At 40.0% G+C, this 20705-nt stretch overlaps 1 protein-coding gene across 11 annotated transcripts in view; it reads left to right on the forward strand.

Moving 5' to 3' along the window:
* The window catches only part of NAV3 (neuron navigator 3), a 630491-nt gene that overhangs the window by 550421 nt on the left and 59365 nt on the right, over window positions 1-20705 (forward strand). For all 11 annotated transcript variants that reach the window (XM_073000344.2, XM_073000345.2, XM_020804110.3 and 8 more), the window contains 4 exons: window positions 4273-4411; window positions 8575-8851; window positions 10185-10896; window positions 15823-16311. In XM_073000344.2, the coding sequence (XP_072856445.2) occupies window positions 4273-4411; window positions 8575-8851; window positions 10185-10896; window positions 15823-16311 (1617 nt within the window). The remainder of the gene's footprint in view (window positions 1-4272; window positions 4412-8574; window positions 8852-10184; window positions 10897-15822; window positions 16312-20705) is intronic.

The raw sequence follows: 20705 nt of genomic DNA on the forward strand, positions 1-20705 counted from the left end.
TTTGATTTTGAAACGGTACTGAAGTTAGTGAACAATGAAAGTACAACCTTATAATCATCTTGTTTAATGCATAGTTGTTCACTCTTGTCCTGGACACAGCAGAGTTAAAATATTCTTACCAGTTCATTTTAGGAAAACAGGCATGCCTGTATTGACACCAGATGAAGACTAATTCCAGATGTGTGAAAGTGCTGGTTATGGTGTCTTAGCATGATGGAAAAGCCTTCTGCATATATTTAAAGGCACATTGTTTTGCATGATATAAGGCTGAATCTCGTGCATTAAAATCAAGCCCCAGAACTATATCCTGGTAAACCCTGGCACAAATGTAATAATGACTCCCAGTTCTATTTTGGTTCTCACCATCTCCTCTAAATCTTCCTTCACACCTGTTATTTTCTCATTACCACCCATTTTCTAAAAGGTCGCTTCCCCATTCCAAGTTTCCATACCTGAGAAATTAACCATGTTACCAGTTGTGGGAGAGTTGCTCTCTGCAGAAAAATATAGTGGGAATGGGAGAAAATTCCATATTCCTTACCTAGGTTCTCCATTTTTCTTTAAATTGCATCCTACCTCTGATTTACCTCTGAATGAGGAGACACACATTTAAATTTACAAATCTTCCTTCATGGGAATGTTTTTCCTCCCTTGAATTTCAGTTCTAGCAACTAGCACAGTGATAGAAGCATTGTGTACATTTGGGGTGTGTGTGATGAAATCTGGGAACAATTAATGATATTATTTTTTGAGATAATTACTTTTCCCCATTCAGTGAGAAATTCTTATTTAAAATAATGATCTCTCTTTTTAAAATTGTCATAATGAATGGAATATAAAGAACAGCAAAGACTAAAAATCATGGAAGTTGCATTGATTTCTTTAAAACACCAGTTGTTAACATTCCTGAAATGCCTTTAGTTTCTCCCTGTTAAATCACCCAGCTCCATTATGTCTGAACACTTCACAGTGGCATCCAGATTCTTTTAATAGAATGGAAAGGGTGTTTTGTTCCTGCAACAGCTGTGAGATGAGGCAGCTGCTGCTTTTTCTTACCCATTTAGAAGGGTCACAGAAAAAGCCAATGTTGAAGACTCAAGTGAAAAACATCCTTTCATAGTGGCATTTGTCCATCTTGAAATGGTGTTAATGCTTGCTAAAGCAGATTGCAGATGCCAAGGCACCCACTGGACCTAAAATCTGGCCAATCCATTCCTCAAGCAGTACAGGGTTTACTTCTAATCATAATCTCTTGCTTAAACATAACCAAGAATAATTTTGACATTTATTCACTGTTGTTGCTATTTAAAAAATAACTCCTACACAGACTATGCATAGACTGAATTCATATGCTGTTTCCCTACAAAATGGCATCCTATAAGCTATTAATTAATAATTATGTGCTGTTGATTACAACTTATGGCAATCCTTTCCATGGTTTTCTGTGCATACAGTACTCAGAAGTGTTTAACCGTTCCTTTTTATTTGGGAGTGATCCTGGACTGTGCAGTTTGTCTAAGTACACAGGCTGGTTCTTCTCCCAGGAGGTAAAGCCAATCTAATATTAGAAAACAATCAACAGTAGACACTTGGATAAGACAGTTGGACAGTAACAAAGCATGAAAGACACAATGGAGAAGGCCCTTGGAAATTTAGAATATTAATGGAATGAATCAACTGTCTAAAGCAGTGGTCCCCAACCTTGGGCCTCCAGATGTCCTTGAACTTCAACTCCCAGAAATCTTGGCCAGCAGAGGTGGTGGGGAAGGTTTCTGGGAGTTGTAGTTCAAGAACATCTGGAGGCCCAAGGTTGGGGACCACTGGTCTAAAGGAAGAGAGTTGTTGTCTTAAAAGAAAAGAAATAAAAATGGTGTTGTTTTCTTTGAGAAGACACATTGGTTATAGAAGCATGTAGGATATTTAGGAAAAATGCCTTAATTGTTCCATTTACAATGCAAAATATTTTTACCATCTGGCTGGTTGGGTGGAATGTCTATTCTTGGGGACACATCAATGGTGTGGTTAGTGAATTCCCCCTTTTATGTGGATAGGTGTGATTCTGAATGTGAGATTGGGGTATATGCTCCAGTAATTACTGCCTCCTGTAATCTTAGTGAAAAAAGGACTATGGGAAGTGGTAGGTCTTTTGTTTATACTTTCATATATACAAAAATTAGTTTGAGATTTTTAAAAAATCTATGAAATATTTTCAAGGTTATGAGAAGGGAACATTAATGTCCTTAGGTTCCTATGTGAAAAAAGGTAAGAAATGGAATGCAAACATTATTAGGAACATATTTGAGTTGGAGGGGAAAAAAGAATGCAGTCAAGTCATTCTGGTAGTACAGGTGCTGCAAGAGAACAATATCCTGCTCTATATTATGCAACCTTAAAATAGTGCCTTTGGCTATATTTAGGTGATCAAAAGGAGGTTAAATCAGCATGTGAAAAAGAACCTCTTTTGTCCTGGATTTAATTAACCCCACAGTTCTCTCTCTCCCCCCCCCCCGAACAAATTTAGACACACATAAACATGTGCCAGAAATATCTTGCAGCTAGAGACAGTAAGAGTTATTCACACAGATGATACAGACCATCGTATCTCTTAGTCAAATGTGGTCTGCTAGTGTAAAGATGCATCTTGTGGAACTCCAGTAGTGTCCTGTGTATTTAGACTATATGCTTGCTCAAGTGGAAAGAAGTTTAATGGAATTTTCTACTCAGTGGAAAACGTGAGATCTATTAGAAAGCTCTGTGGCCCATACAAAGTAACCAATTCTGCATTCTCAATTGAACAAAGTGCACCACAGATTATTGTGTCATCAGTAATGAAAAATCTCTTGGACTTATTAAGCAAACAGAGGTAGAAAACTGATTTTTAAAATCTTATAAAAATGTTATGGCATATTGTATGAATGTGATACAGCTAGTACCACCGTGGTTACATTGGTGTTCAAGGCTTGAGTCACAACAGAGAAGACCTTTTGTATGTGTGTTTTAGGCATCCATCATATTACCTGTAGTGGAGTGGTACATTTTAAATGATCTTTCACGTCTGTATTTCCTGAACTTGATTCCTGAGGTGGTGATCTGTCACTAGCAGCTTCTAACTGGGACTGATCAATGTTCACTGATTCGTACATTCATTGGTACTGAAATTTCAAAGCAAATTTAACAGTTTTGTTTGGCAAATTATCTGAAGAATTTTAAGGAAAGCCTCACACCACAAAGAGGTCCCACAGAAGGTAGCAAATGTCTTTAATAGGAAATTTGGTTTATAACCAAAGCAAGAGGTGATTGTTAAATCCCTGTGCCACCCCACTTAGGTGGGTCTTTTGGAAGCTATGTAAGTGTGCTGCAAACTTAGAATCATTTCTTTCCAAGGAGCAATGTCTCATTATCATTCATGGATACACAGCCACCATATAATCCTTCCCAGCTGTACCAATGTACCCCCTCAGGCATGGTTGGTGTTGCCTAGAAAACATAGTGGACAAACTGTAAATTTGATCTGCAATAGAAGGCATGAATTGGCTTTGACAGTTAGTTCAACTACAGCCAGAAGAGATACTTACTTTATTTATTTCTAGAAAACTCAATGAAGTGCTTCAAGCTCATAAAGCTTCATCCAGAAATGCAGGTCAGTTTAATGAATCCCCCTTGGCAGGAAACAGAATGTGATTGCAATGGAGCATGAAACCGCAGTGCTCTAAGAAATTATATGTGGTCTTGCTTTTTAAAAAATCAAAACTGCATTTTTGGAGAGATCTCTTGATCATTCAGTGACTGAACAATGCACATTTGGCAATAAATTAATGACTGGTTGAAATCACCTTTTAGAAAAATAGGCTGAAGTTCTGTTGCTTTGTTACACAGGCAGAAGGAAAACAGTGTAACATTTACGCATTTCCAGATGGTAATTAAAGACTTCCTGTTGGGATTCTCCAGTGAATGCCAAGCCCCCAAGCATCACAGCTGGATTGCCAGCTGGGAGCATGTGAATGTTACACTGTTTGCTTTCCACCTGTATAACAAAGCAGTAGGATTTAAGCCACAATGTATATTAGAAGGTTTGGTTTAATTTCTAATCTTTCTGAATAAAACTGATAGTCAGTTTCTGTGTGTTTGCAGTTTTGTTTCCACCGGGTAAATAGAAAAGAAGCTCAAATTTCTCTCTCTCTCTCTCTCTCTCTCTCTCCCTCTCCCTCTCCCTCCCTCTCTCTCTCCCTCCCTCTCTCCCACCTCCTACTCATTTTTTCCACTCTCCTACAGTTGGGATGACAGCAGTTCAGTTAGCAGTGGACTCAGTGATACTTTGGACAACATCAGCACGGATGATCTGAACACCACATCGTCAATCAGTTCTTACTCCAATATTACCGCCTCTTCAAGAAAGAATACACAGTGTCATGTAGGTGTTGCAGTTTGTCTCTTTCTAGATGTGGTAAGATGATGAATCCCAGTAACAGCTTCATTACGACCTTTGTCATCACACAAATGCAAATAAGCAATTTCCTTTGCCTTTCCATTTTTTATTTGTACCTTTCTGTTTTCTAGTTTTGCTTGCTTGCCTTCATTTCTAATAGCCACAGTTGTTGTATATCTGTCCCATTGCAAGTTATAAATATAATTATGACAATCTTGTGACACAGAGATGGCATGAAAATATAGCAAAACTGTTAATTGAATCAAGGCAAGCAAATGCCCCCTTCTGTGTATAGATCTTCACGTAGTAGAGAGGACAACCTAACTCCTGATCAAGAGCCTGTGGAGAGTCATAAACACTGTTTGAGCTTAATGACACCATCACATCTTCTATTGATCATACCATGAGATTTCTAAGAATCCATGGAGATGTTCTGTACTGCACTGGGGGAAGGGATGAAAGGTATAGTGTCATCATTCTATTACAACATATTATATCCTTCTTTGTAAATGTAACCACCAGGTGAAAAAGTAAAGTTCTAAGTAAAGGCCAATTCCTTCTAGCTATTTCCAGGAGCAGCTGTCTCTCATATTGGTACATTAATATGTCAATTGAAACCTATATTTCAGTTGAGCTGATTATTGGAGTACATGTGATATTTGTGAGCATATGGCAAATCTTCCTAAAATTGACTCAGCTAGTAGTCCCCTGTTTTCTGGGTTTTCTCATACTCTGTAAAATAAAAGAAAGGCGCACTGAAGAATACCTATAAATTGCATTTTGAAGGCACCCAAAAGCCATTCTCTTATGTTTTATGTGATTTTGTATTATTTCACCCAGTGCAAGACAATTAGCATAAGCTAGGGGCTGAGCGAAGCACTTGACTTATATTCCAAGTAAGTTTCAAAGGCATTCAGTCAAAAGCCTATTCCCTCACATTTCTGCATCAGGAATTAAACAAATATGAAAAATCCAGATTTATTTTCATATGCAGTTTTCCTTAACGTGCACGTTTCTGTATGTGATTTTCCCCAGTGTGCATGTCTTTGTATATACAGTTCCCTACATATGTACATTTCAATCTGAAAGAACAGCGTCACAAAATTAGAAGAGTGCAATCAAAATTATAGCTGTGTTTGAATTCCTGTATTAGTCTTGTAACTGCAAACTGGGTCACTTTGCTCAGAAATGTGGATCAGGCAGCATTCTTCTCATTCCCAAGTATAAGCAGCATTTACTGGCAACTGTCACCAATTATAAAAATTGCCATTCCTTATTAAGAGTTGTTTATAACAAGTGGAATACTCCAGGCAAGACCCAGCCTATCTCAGGCACATCTGTAACATGCATCTGTGTAGATGATTGCCATCAAATGGGGATGGAAATCGTGAAGCTGATGGGCTACATGTGGCCCTCCCCAAGGTGGATTTTCCCACTTTTTCTCTTAAAGACAGAAGCTTCCAGGGCCAATGTGAATCTTCTCTGAAGCAAAATGTGGGCTATCTCACACTTGGTTTTACCTAAAAAAACAAAAACCCTCATTAACAAAAGAATGGCATTTTGAAACAGGAAGCAATCTTCTAGTTTCTTTTGATTTAGATTTAAAAGGCTGCTGAAGTTTCTGGAGGGTCTTGGACTTTGGGAAATGGTCTCTGAACCCACCTACACCCTGAACCTGCACATGTCTGTCATACAACCAGCGGTGCCCTATATACTTCCTGTTCCCCATGTGCATGCTTCCCATGGGCATGTATGCAGACAGCAAGAGGATGGAGGGCAGGGTGAACAGATTCCAGTGTTTGGGGGTGGGGGAAGAGTACTTACCCACACATCTGAGAGCTCCATGCCAAGGTTATCATGACACCCCCATTTTTCTTTTTACTCAGATAGGTTGGGTGGGGAGGTAATTTTGCCATGTTCTTTGGTTTCTTGGCTTCAATTAGACCCAGGGGGGATCAAAAGTAAAAGTGACTGAAAATCTCATTCAGTGTAAACAGCTTGATAGGGGCACAAGAAGATTGCCTTCCTCCTCCACTAATTCCTGGAGGGTACATAATTTGTTTGTGTGTGTGTTCTTTTATTTCCTGGTGTGATAGGGCTATAGATGTCGGAGGGGGGCTGCACTTGGGTCCATGGAAGGCCCAGTTGGAAGTAGATACGACATTCCACACTTAGGTTGATAAGAGGGCATGAGCAAATTGTGCCATGCGGAGAACTGTTTTGCCACTTACATTCTGTTATGCTAGCTGGACATGTAACCAGGAGTAGCAAAAATGCTCACTAGCTTCCTCTTCCCATTGACTGAAGCTATTTCACACAATGAAATACTTTGACAAGGAATTTCAAAGCCTCATAGGATTCATATGCATAGGACGTCTGGATTTCTTAAACTTTAGCCTTCAAAATCCATCAGGAATTCCCCCTGCCAGAATTCTGGGGGATTCAGCCAACAAATCAAAGTCCTCACAGAAGTTTTCAGTTATGCACAGATGGGGAATAAAGGCTTTGTTAGCCTTTTTTTCTGTGATGAGTGGCTAAGCTCCATGGAGGGCTGCAAGGGACTGTGGGACTGGTAGTCTCTCTGGTCAATAGGCTTTTTATAGTGTGTCAGAACTACCCATCCCCTGGTCCTTTGGAACTCCCACAGAGCTTAGTCACTCACACTCATTTCTTCTTCATAGGAACAAAATGGCTAATGATGCTTTCATTCCCCATCTGTGCATAACAGGAAACTCCTGTGAGGAATAAATTTCTTGGCTAAAGCTTTCAGAATTTTGGCTAGTGAAATTCCTGGTGAATTCTGAAGCTGAAGGCCAAGAAATATGGAAGGCCATTCCTGGAACATCTCCTTTAGTAACCAATATGCACACAGCCAGCAAAGAGGGACCACTTGGTTGTTAAATGAAGCGCAAACAACTCATGTGTTGCTTCCAATTCTTAAATAAAACAGCAGTCATCCTTGTTTAAGGCAAGCTATAGACTTGCAAAAACTGCAAGAATTATGCAGGTTTGTTGTTTCGGCCAAAATGAGCATATTTGTGCAGTCCCCCCACCCTACAAAAAAAAATCTTATTGTCATTATAAGAACCCTGATAAAAACAAATGCTCGCCATCACCACTGCTAGTCCTTCTTTTGGTGACATTCTGTGATTGTACAGCTTGCCTAAGCTTGCCACACACACTCTGGATGATCTAAGCTGACTCTTCTTTCAGGCTCTGCCTCCAGGCACTCAAAACAACAGAGCTATCCCATCTCCAGTCATATCTACTGAGGGTTAATATCATCAGTAGGCTTAAGTTTTTGTAACTGGAATTCAAGATTCTTCTCTGCTTCTTTGTATAACTTTCAAGTACTTTGAACCAGTGATATTAAGCCATGTTTTGTGCATAAGAGGGCAGAATCAGTTTAGCCATACTTAGAGTAGAACCATTGAAAATAGTGGGGTGTAAGTATGTCACTTAACTTCAGTGAATCTGCTGAAAAAATCTGATTTTAATTCAGAATCAGGATTATGGAGAATAATATTGGGACTTGACATCACTTTTATCACTTTTGTTTTTTCTACCATCTGTGGGAACTGCTATTTCAGACCCTCTTCATCTCTGCTAGCGTTCTCATCAGTCTCATTCAGGATTTGGAAAATATGAAGAAAATCAACATCTTTTTTTTTAAAATTCCTTGGCATTTGTAATTTTTTTTTAAAAAAAAAGTAGTATCACCTTTGAGAAAAATCCCTATAATTACTCTGCTAATAGCAAAGTGTGCTGTTTCAGAAAATTATTGGGATAATCTTTCTCAGATAAACTATTACTCATTTGGAGAAATGTCGGCATGTCTGTCTGTCTATATGTAAAAATCGATATAGATAGAGATACAGATGTAACAATAATAATCGTGCCATCAAGTCAATTCCGATTTATGGTGACCCTTTTCAGGGTTTTCTAGACAGAAATACTCAGAAGTGGTTTACCATGCTCTTCTTCTGGGGACATTCTGGGACTGTGCAGCTTGCCCATGGCCACATAGGATGGTTCTACTTCCAGGATATAGATGATACTTCTCTTCCTAATCCTTGAACTCACACAGCATAAGAAATGACTGTCAAGGGTAACCATGGCAAAGTTTTAATGCTACTCATTTTTCATAGGTGAAGATAGATTCAGAAAAACATTCAGTAATAGATGGAGAACCATGGGGCAGCAATGAAGAACTGAAGAAGCCAGAAGAAGATGTAGATGGCAGCATTGAGAGCAGTGGCAAGTGGAAAGGCCACCCCCCTGGACAGCTTGAAGATACTGAAAAGGGAGGGCAGAAAGCATCACTCCCTGTCTCCCAGACAGGGTCTTGGAGAAGAGGCATGACTGCACAAGTAGGATCGGCACCATCAAGGAGCAAAACAGGAGCGAGTTCTCTGAAGACACCTGGTAGGAAAGGAGTTCAGTTATTGTGCCTGTAGGCTGTGTTTCTGCTCATTGCCCTAAGCCACCATCCTCATTACAAGAACGTTAGAGTGAGGCTTAGGAAAAGTCTATATCACATCATTTTGTTTTTCAACAGAGAAAGCCAGCCATGTGGAATTAGAGTTATTGTGTAAATAATTGCTGTACATCAGATACATCAGCTGAATTGATAATTCAAAACAGTGCTCAGACTTGATAAAAAGAAGGTTAGACCTTTGTGGAAAACTACTCTTATAGAATATAGAATGTATTATTAAGCATGATTATGTATGCAATGAATTCCTTCATGTGTATTCCTTTTAATTTCAGTTCAGAGAACAACTAAGTTCTTATTTAGAAAGGCACATAGGAAGTATCATTCTTTATGAGATCTAGTGAGGCACAGTTAATTTTCTTCTGACCTGTGCCAGTTTTGCATGTGTTCTTTCATAAATCAGTTCTTTTCCCGCATATAAGACATAACCTGAAAATAAGCCCTAGTATGATTTTTCAGGATGCCCTACCCCAAAAATAAGCCCTAGTTAAGTGAAACCCCATCCTCCACCATTGTGCAGCATTGTGCAGCAACCAGAAGATGACACGACTGTAAAATAAAACATCCCCTGAAAATAAGCCTAATGCGTTTTTTTGGAGAGAAAAATTAATATAAGACCCTGTCTTATTTTCGGGGAAACACTGTATTTCTGCATTAAAGTGTGGATCTATATAGAGAGATTTTTTATATATGTAATGTATACATACTGTGCATATCTAAACTTTTGAGCAAATTAGTTACACAAAGTATGCATTCCTAAATGTATTGTATCTAATACATTTTGTGGTGACCGTTTTGGTATGTTACTTTGAGTCAAGAATCCCATTCCCATCTGTACGCATTCTAATCTATAGGTTAGTCTGGGTGATGGAAATCAGGTTTGAGATGCAGAGAAAGCAAAATTCTTGTGCACTTCAGTAAAGTTTTGTGGGCAGAATATATCAATTGCAAATTCTTTCTGGCTCTGGACATATATTAATGGCTCTGGATATATATTAATTTTTTTGAAAGAAAAGATTAAAATGGCCCAGCATTTTGTGTGTGTTTGTCTCTGTCTGTCTGTCTGTCTGTCTGTCTGTCTGTCTGTCTGTCTGTCTGTCTGTCTGTCTGTCTATCTATCTATCTATCTATCTATCTATCTATCTATCTATCTATCTATCTATCTATCTATCTATCTATCTATCTATCTATCTATCTATCTATCTATCTATCTATATTCATGCAAACAAAGAATACTGCTATTAAAACTGTACTTTTCATCAGGAAAAACCGATGATGCAAAGGCCTCAGAAAAAGGAAAAACTCCCCTCAAAGGAGCTTCTATCCAACGTTCTCCTTCAGATGCAGGGAAAAGCAGTGGAGATGAAGGGAAAAAGCCTCCTTCAGGCATTGGGAGATCAACTGCAACAGGTTCCTTTGGTTTCAAGAAAGCTGGTGTTGGCTCTTCAACGATAATCACTGCAAGCGGTGCAACTATAACAAGTGGTTCAGCAACTCTGGGGAAGATGCCCAAGTCTGCAGCCATTGGTGGGAAGTCAACTGCAGGGAGGAAAACCAGCTTAGATGGGTCACAGAATCAAGATGACGGTGTGCTACATGTCAGCTCAAAGACCACCCTGCAGTACCGAAGTTTGCCGCGTCCTTCGAAATCTAGTGCCAGTGGGATTCCTGGTAGAGGTGGGCATAGATCCAGCACCAGCAGCATCGACTCCAACGTCAGCAGCAAATCTGCAGGGGCCGCTGCCTCCAACAAACTGAGGGAGCCCACAAAGATTGGCTCAGGGCGCTCCAGTCCTGTGACCATCAACCAGACGGACAAAGAGAAAGAAAAGGTGGCCGTGTCTGACTCTGAGAGTGTGTCATTGTCCAGCTCTCCGAAATCAAGCCCAACCTCAGCCAGTGCCTGTGGAACAACACCAGGCCTCAGGCAGCCAGGGTCCAAATACCCTGACATTGCCTCGCCCACATTTAGAAGGTGAGGGGTTTGCTGTGAAAGGTATTCTTCTACTTGCCTCCCTTCCTAGAGTGGTGAATGGTTCCAAAGGTATTCCATTTCTTGAGACCATTGGCAGTTTATGGTAGTTTGTAAGATCTGAATTAAAAATACTGGTGGAGGTAAACAGTTCGAATGTTGCAACAGCAAAATTCACTGTCCCACAGTAGTTCTCAAAAGAGACACAGTGAACACCCCAAAGTGCTTCCACAGCATACAGAGATTACAACCCACCTGTCTTTCTTTTTCTCTTTGGGTCAATCTGAGAATATATTTATCACAATTTTTTTTTTGCAAATGTGCAAATACTGACAGATGTCTGTCTTTGTCATGTGATTGTCTTATTTCAAACGTCAAACTAGACAAGTATGTTTAAACACATATGTACTTAACAATTAAATTAATCCTTGTAAACTGGTGAAAAACATCTGTTTCTCATAGCATATATTTTTTCTCACCTCTAGTCTTGCATCTAGTTCTATTTTGTTTTGTGACTGGTTGCTAGAAAGTAAACACAGACTTAATTTGCAAATCTTACTGCTGACGTATGTATCTCAGAATAAATCCCATGAGTGAGGAAATACCCTTGTAGATGGGAAAATTGATTAATTAGAAGGAAAATGTGCTCTCTTTCTCACAGTAGATAATTGAAGTACAGTAGCAGTGTAGTATCTTCAGGGGGTTGATTCAAGCCTCCCGTGGATGGCAGAAAACACAGAAATAGTGAACATTATGCATGGCTTAGTCTCTGGCACCCTCTAGTGGCCAGTTCTAATAAACATGTTTCTGAAACATGCATTTCGGGGGTTTTTTACTTAATAATTTCAAGCAGCGGATAAGTGAATATGTGTCTACTGATCCCATGAATAGGGGTCCTACTGTATGTGATTCAGTTTCGCAAGATGTGGCGAGGCTTTAAAGCAGTTCCAGATAAACTAATGAAGGATAAGATTATCAATGGTAGATTACCAAAGGAGTATACAGTGGTGCCCCGCTTAACGATTACCTAACTCTACGATGAATCTGCTTCATGACGATGTTTTTGTGATCACTTTTGTGATCTCAAAACGATGTTTTAATAGGAAAACTCGTGTGACGATGATCGGTTCCCTGCTTCGGGAACCGTTTTTTTTGCTTTATGACGATCTAAAAACAAATGATTGTCGGGTTTCAAAATGGCCACCTGCTGTGCAAAATGGCTCCTCGCTGTTTTCAGGGCTGCTTTTTCGCTTTACAGGCACTGGAAAATGGCCACCCTATGGAGGATCTTCGCTGGACGATCAGGTATTTCGCCCATTAGAACGTATTAACTGGTTTCTAATGCATTCTAATGGACTTTTTACTTTCTCTTGACGACTATTTCGTTCTGCAGCGATTTTGCTGCAACGGATTATCGTCATCAAGCGGGGCACCACTGTATATTAATCAGGGTTAGACCACTGAGGCTAAGTCTCAGGATGCCAAATTTAGACCATGGTGGTTTGCCCTGTCCTCTGTTGATCCTCCTCAGAAGTGGTGAGCCAAAACTTTGCACATGACAGAAGACCCTGGTAAATGAGAATGTTTGTTTAAATTTGTAATGTCAGAAGTGTGTGTGGCAGACCCTGAAGAAGTGACACTGATAAGCTGATTCTAAGGCGGGAAGAAGGTGGTTGATAGGATGTTGCCTATTCAGAAGAGTTGATGACCAGCTTAGTTGGATCTTAAAAAATAAATAAATCTAAGTTTTATTCCTTATGTAAAGTTACTCCCCGTTTATAAGAGATGAAGTAGGCCATGTTTGTTTCTTGCTCTGATGCCATGATCGCACAGGAAAAAAGATTACACTCTGGACCACTTGTGGATTGGTCTTGTTCGATCTTTTCCCTGACGATCACACAACATACAGGGGAATATGCTCCAGTCTGAAGCCAAACTTTTCTCAAGCAGGATTCTTCTCAGGCCTCTACTCTTTGGAGCCAGGCTGAAGTGATTCCCAGGCAGGTGGAAAATCTGTTTTAACAAAGATCATTTCCATTAAATGACCCTTAGTGCAATCGAGTGTGCACCTTTGCAGCTGTCTGATTGTACCCCAGGTTTCATTGTGCTTCTTTTTAAGTATCCATATCTGTAGTGCTGCCAGGATGGGGGGAGGGAATAAGTTCTCTTGTCTTGGGTGACACTTGGAATTGCGTCTTTTCTCTTTTCTGCTGTCATGGCTTATTTGATTTCTCAGGATTTTTTTACCAATAGTTTGAATAGTTTTTTTTGTAACTCATTTTGGATTGGGGGTGCTTTGTAGTCACTCCTGGATGCTTGATATTTTTGCCTCTTTTCAGAATTCTTCTTGTGTAACCCCATCTTTTTATTTAAAAAATTCCTGGATTAGACATTTGTTTCCTTAATAGAACTGGAAGGCTATGGGAGGTTAGATATGCAAGCTCCTGTGTCTCCATTTCCTGGCCCTCTGATTAAGCCAAGAGCCAAGGCCTCTTTGCGAGTGAGCCTCGAGTCCATTTGGAAACTCAAATAAAAGGTTAATTTCCCCAAACCTAAAGGTATGCCATCCCCTCTGCAACACAAATTTCTCTTTCGATGTATAATTAAGCAAGTTTTTTGAGGCAGTCTCAGCACATCTGATGTCAAACATGTGGATTATCTACGCAGTGACAATCACCCTGCTAAGAGGTATTATCACTTTTTTTACTGAGAAGAGCACTAAGAAAGTGGAACAAATCTACATTTGTTAAATTATAAATAAGACAAATAAATAAAAATAAATAAGAAAATGAATAAATAAATTCTTGCAAATGGGGTTGATGACTTTTAGATTTTTGTGTGAATGTTGCAACCCTATTGCCAACCAAGAGAAATTACAATATAAGTGACTGCATGATGATGGTAAACACCCCAAGATGTACCCAGAGAGATTTAATCAACTTTGAAGAGTTGTGTTTCTGCCAGTTTTAAACCCTTCACCACACCCACATTAGGGATGATGGCTCCTCTAATCGGACTGTCCATCCTCCCTCAGCTACTTATATTGCTGCAAGCCTTCAGTCTTAACGAAACACATCCTATGATTTCTGTTGTTCCCTTCTCCACCAGGATTCGGGATGAGTTGTAAATTCAGTTAAGGACACTGAAGGATTTGTTGCTGGCTTCTAGAGTTCATCATGAGAAGGCAGGACCAGCAAGTGGCAGGAAATTAGGTGGACTGACTCCACAGAGGAAGCCAGACTTGAGTTCAACAAGAGCTGAGCAGAGCTATGGAGGTCACTCATTCATAGCCTTGCCATAAGTCAGAAGTGACTTGATGGTAACAAGTCACAAGTAACATAATACACATTGTAGGGTTCAGGAAGATGGTTTAATATATAATGTAAAGGAAGAAGGTGTAAATACTCAAAGAAGGGCATAGTAGCCACCATTTTGGGCAAAACGTGAGTAAAAGAAGTCCAGGGACTCCCCCCTCTCCCCGACAACACTCACATACTGTCATTGGGTCTGGTGAACTTTTTCTCCTTGTCATTGTTTATATTCAGCTGTGTGTTAACAGGATTGAGATAAAGGAACTATGGAATAGCTTGGTGACATATCTAATTTGGAATAAATATATACTTTGCAATAAAATCATTGTGTGAATTGGGGGAGGGGGGAACAGTTTCAGAAACCCACAGCCTCTTTATGAGAGCCTGCTTGCCAGCTGTTCTGCAAGGAAAGGAGAGCGGTGAGGAGAAATAGGGCTAAATCCAGTCATGAACAGCTGACTGGTGCTATTTAGACTATTGAAGTGAGGCAGCAGCTCCACCATAGCTGGGGATTGTAGAGTCTGCAGAACAGCTGTTTCAGTATGTATCCCCCTTCTCGCTCACTGCAACTACCAGTCAATATGCAAAGCGCACCTGAACGCCTGCAGTGATATCCATGTTGACCGGCCCTCAGATGAGCTGGGCTGGGGAGAGGAGGGAATGTTGCAAGTAGAGTGAAAGGCTTACATGAGAGGACTTGATATTCTTCAACAGAACGGAATAGCTTTATGGTGAAGAATTATAAAAGAGCAAAAGACATTTTTGTAGTGGTTTGTGATCGCTCTTCCTTTAAGAATAAGAAACTGAATGTTGTAGTGAACAGCTTTGTAATATGCATCATATTGAAGCATGAACCGTTTTAGCTGCTTCGGAAATAATCTACAGTAATTGCTTTATCCAGATAAGTACAATGCTGCCCTCTAGTGGCCAATTGCCAGCATACTATTTAACCTCCAGAGTGGTCTGATACCCTATTCTATGTTGCTTTTGCTATAAATAAATGTTGTGTTTTGTACCCTTTGTTCTTTTAAAGCATTGTACTATAAATTCAAAAAATCCTCAGCTGCTTTTTATCATAATGATATGAAATATTCCAGTCCTTTAGAAATGTAAACTAACTCCCTCTCTCCATTTTTTCACATGTAAAAACATACGGAGAACAGCTTAAGTTGGTGTACTGCATAAAGTACGGTTACTTGGGGGGGGGAAATCAATATTCCTGAGTTTGAGGGGGGAAATACTATATACAACCATTGTGTTATCATTGAATATCAAAATGTTTTAAGTTAACTGTTGGAAACTTTGGAACTAGTTGCTCACTTAGGGTGAAAGTTTAATCTCTTTATGCAATCATATAATACATGATTGTTGTCCTTTTTAATCTCCCTGAGAAGGTCTGTACTTCTTAGAGGAGAATCTTGAATGAATGCTTTGAAATAGTAAGATAAGTACATCCCAATAACACAGGATTTAAGTGGATTTGATTGTGAGAATCAGTTAATTGGGGAAAAGGTCTTGTATTAGTGGATATAATTATGGTTCTTTCTTGGCTTCAGGATATTATTATGGGGAGCTTAGCAGCTTCTAACACTAATGTTGTTTGTTTCCTTGCTTGTAGGTTATTTGGTGCTAAAGCAAGCGGCAAAGCTGCGACCGCACCAAATGCAGAAGGTGCGAAATCCACGTCCGCTATGCCCAGTCCAAGCACAACGTTAGCTCGGCAAGGCAGTCTGGAGTCTCCATCTTCAGGTACAGGAAGCATGGGCAGCGCAGGTGGCCAGAGTGGTGGCAGCAGCCCCCTCTTCAGCAAACCCTCAGACTTAAATGCAGATGTTGTGAGTTTAAGTCATTCCTTGGCTTCCAGCCCAGCATCTGCCCACTCCTTCACATCAGGCGGTCTAGTGTGGGCTGCAAACCTGAGTAGTTCTTCTGCCGGCAGTAAGGATACACCGAGTTACCAGTCCATGACCAGCCTCCACACAAGCTCTGAATCTATTGACCTCCCTCTCAGTCACCATGGCTCCCTCTCTGGATTGACTACGAGCACTCAGGAAGTGCAGAGTCTGCTCATGAGAACTGGAAGTGTGAGGTCTACTCTTTCCGAAAGGTGAGTTAATGGGCAGAAGTCTAATCATAACTGAGGCAGGAGATATGGCAGCAGGCAAACATAACGTCTTCAAACATGCCTTAAGGCAGGTGTATGATGAACACTGAAGCAAGATCAACAATGTTTCCCATGGCAGAGGGAGGAAACGTAAACTGACTGAAAATGCCATAATCCCTTTACCTTTATTCTTCAATAATATTACAGGTATTCATTTCTCTAGTGGCTCTCAAAGAAAGGTCAAGTCTGGCAAATTTGTTGTGAAAAAGGCAGAGTTTCTACATTGTGGTCCATGTGAATCACATATGCAATGTATAGATTCTACAGAGTTTCTTTCAGAACAATACCAAAATGAATCCAGTAGAAAATAAGCTCCACTTCCCTTGTACACACTCAAGATGGTTCACAGTTTTCCACACAATTGCTTTTCAAATTCCATGGCAGCAGCACTGGGTAGGACTGCTTTTTGCAAATGTATGCATTGTGGGAGGACACATCTTCCTTCTGATGGCCATGTCCTCTGCCTGCAATATTAAGGCAAGGGGCATATTTATGATACCTGTGTTATCTGTTGCCGTTTCAGCACTCAAGGCAAACAAAACCATTCTTTCTGCCTTAAATTGGTCATCTGGCAAAATACTTCACAAGCCTTAGATGCAGATCCACAGGTACTTCTTCAGTAGTTTGTTCTTGGCCACCACCTGAGCATTTCCCTCAGCCTGTCTTCTCTGCTGAGAAAGTGGAGCCAATGACTGCTCCTGTGCTAACTCTGCCTTTACCACCAGTTGTACACCTGTATTGATATAGATAATGAATAACAATGGTGCTGCTGTCTGAAATTCAGTGGATGTGTACTGCTAATCACGCCTTTCTGGAAGGATTTAGAGAATGGTTGAATATCCACAGAGACTAGGAGTGCATCGGCTTAGATAAATCAAAGAAGTAAAAAAGAAAGCATTTTTCTTCCTTGATGTTTCTAGAACAGAAAAAGAAACAGACAAAATTAAGCCTGAAAGTTTTGTAGTTTTTTGCACATCAACCCCCAGAATTCACTGGGAATTATAGACAAGAAATTAAAGCCCTCAGAGGTGTTTACAATGCCTCACAGCAGTAGGCCTCAGAAATCCTCCTTAGCTACCTTCACTTTCAATGTAAAGAAGAAGTGGCTTGGACAGGCTGAGCTGCAGGTATCTCTACAGTATTTCTGATAACTTAAAGCCAAGACATACAGGGCTTTATACGTCTCATATCCAGCACTTTGATTTGGGCCCAGGAACAGACTGACAGCCAGAGAAGTTTTTGTAACAGAGGAATTAATATGTAGCACACATGTGGCAACTTTCATTTCTCCAAGGATCATGTCCATGTCCTTTGGCTACATAGGTTGAAACATGTCCATTAGCAAAGAACAAGCAGGGGCCAAAGTTACATCCATAGAGCAGTATGAACTACTGTATCCAAGGCACAGCAGAGCAGAGCAACTTTGTCTGCAAAGTGCCTTGCGAATTTATCAGAGCAGGTTATTGATTGTTTGTCATCTTGTTCTTGTGACCACATATGCAATAGAATCTTGACCACTTGAAACACCTGTGCTGGGAGGCTCTGTGCAGATGCAATGACAGCAAAATATTTTTTATTTAATTTTATTTGCCACCTTTCTCCTCATAGGGGATCCAAAGTGGCTCGCAGCAGATAAAACAACAGATTTAAAAACACTCTATAAATATATTTTAAAAACAATAGTTGATTTCTTTCTGCTGTGCCTTTAAATGAACTATAGTAGTCTGTGTTTGGTTGGATTTGCTGTGAGTTTTGCACCATAATTGCTTTAGCATCCATCTTACTTGTTTCATCATGGAGGGCTCCTTGATAAACCAGGGGGCTCATCTGGCTCCACTCCATGGTAGAGGACACTTAGGAGCAATGATAGCTATGGCCATGGCTACTTCCCCATTCGAGAGTTCAACCAGAGCTTCATCAGGATTGCCTAGCAAGGTGATCAGAAGCTTCCACACTTATTAGAACTCCTTCTGTTAAGAGCATCATTTTGAAACATTTGACTGCTTCTCCATTCTGGCTCAATAGCCAGCCTGGCCAGACAACAAGGGATACTTTAAATGTGTTCTAGTAGCAACATTTATGGCTGCACCCACAGTGCCCTCTATGTTGGCATAAATACCTTTCCTCACCTCATTCATGATAGCTTCAGTAACATTTACATCCTTACAACTCACTTCAGTACTGGTGTTATCAGCCTCAATTGTCTTGGTAGATAAAGTCTTAGTGGAACCATTAACTTCTGTGGTCTGCTCTGACTTGGATGCTGTAGTTCATACAGGCCAGTGGATGTAACTTTGGCTTGTCCTGTGTTAATGGACTGTGCATTTATTTCTCGTATAGTACGCGCTATTAGCATGATGTTTGCCCATGTCTATGATGCACTGAGATCAAGATGAAAAAGAAACGATTGTGTCTTAGTTTCTTCAGGTTGTCAACTGAGCATTCACACAACCTAGGTTTTAAGCTCAGTATAGGCATCTGTGATAGACCTTGCTTAGGATCATGCTGCTAAGTGGTCATGGGGACTGAGTGGAAAGTCAGGAACCATACTTATACATAATGGAAGGACATGAGGTCCAGTCCAAAATTTCATACTCAGATGTTCTAGTAAAGACTTTGCCCAGGAGGGAACCTATCTGTGATAGAACAGATGGGCACTCAAAGAACCACAGTTACAAGCAACCAATTGATTCCTGTTATCAGGGATGTTGCTATGCATTATTTTCATTGCTGTCCATTATTTCTGAACAAGGCCAACACGTTTATGGGAAATGTTCCATTCAAGCTGGATTGCTCCTGATTTTCTTCAATCAGGCCTGAGTAATGTATGGTTGTTGGATTGTTGGATTACAGTTCACATCATCCTGACCATGTTGGGTGGTGATGCTGGAGAGTGAACTTCAACAGCATCTGAAGTTTTCCTGCTTTGCCTTAGATCTGGAAGTTACATGTATTTGTTCAGTATGTTCATCTGAAGGATTCTACATATTTGCCTTTTAGCAAGTGTGACTCTATGTACATAGAAAGCATTATAAATTACTATTGAAATAGCTGCATAATTTAATATATCCTTAAAGAGCCTTATGTGCAGTATGTGCTGCTTTCTTTCTCCTTCCCTGAATGAGATATTTGGATGTAGGCTCATAATCTTTGCAGTCAGTGATGTTTCAAAAGTATAAAGGCAAAGCATACAGCAACAAACAACACAGATCCTCAACAAAAGTTACTTGTTTGGATTTCAGTTCCCATATCCTCCAGCTAGGAGACTGTCCCTTGCATTGGCCATGCTACCAAAGGGAATTCTGGGAGTTAATATTTTTTAAAAAATTACTTTTCTAAGCTCTGTACCAAGTAGGGTCCTTAAAACACAGATCTTATTTTTAAAATAAGAATTCTCATAGATCTTCCAAATCAGATCAACCACACCCCACTCCTGGTTCATCTCAATTCCAGGTACTGCAAATGATCAAAACAGAATGAAAGGCTCTTGTTCATAGAAAATGATTCATTTAACTGTGCTGTCCTGCTTATCAAAGTTTTAGGGAAAACTGAGGGAGATCTAATGGCAAAAGCCCTTTCCTCCGGCCTTTACTATCTGGTTAAAGTGAGTACCCTGAAGCAGACCTTCCATGCAGAAGTTGCTTTGTAGTTCAAACTTTGTAGTTCTACAAGCTTTCCTTTAGTCTTCTTTTTATTTCATTTGCATGAAGCTGCCGTAGGTGGAAAAAATCCTTTTAACAATTATATAAAATATAAATGATTTCAATACATAAACATAAAACGAAGTGTAAAAGTGGCATCTTTGTTCCTAGCAATGAACATTTAGTACGTACTAACCATGTTGCCACTGATGTCAATAGTCATCCTTTCTTCCTTTTTTTCTGATGCCTTCATAAAGTCCTTGCCCTGGCTGTGCTATCAAACTGGAGTGTAACAGTGAGGAACATCCAGGTTCTCTGTTCAGACATTTTCCTTGATGTACAAATCCAGTTATGCATCCATAAGCAGACATTGTGAAAGTCATGCAAAATGGGGGGGGGGGGGGGGAGGCAGGTCCAGCGTGTCCGAAGCCCTCAGGAGCTCTCTCTCCTCAGACACATGAAGTCTGTGCACAGAGGCGGAAGCATGAACAGAGTTTATGTAATTTTCAAATGTAGCAGAGCAGTTTTTAAAAACTGTAAATTGTAATCATGTAGATATCTATCACTTGTAAGCCAGATGAACAAAAAAGGTTTAGTATATACCGAACGGGAGCTATTCCTTGGACTCTTTAAAAAAAATCTCAGTTCTTTAAAATGATTTAAGATACAAATCTACAAAACAACAGTTAAACAGTG

This window comes from Pogona vitticeps, chromosome 5, assembly GCF_051106095.1.
Source record: "Pogona vitticeps strain Pit_001003342236 chromosome 5, PviZW2.1, whole genome shotgun sequence".
In the NCBI taxonomy this organism is placed as follows: domain Eukaryota; kingdom Metazoa; phylum Chordata; class Lepidosauria; order Squamata; family Agamidae; genus Pogona; species Pogona vitticeps.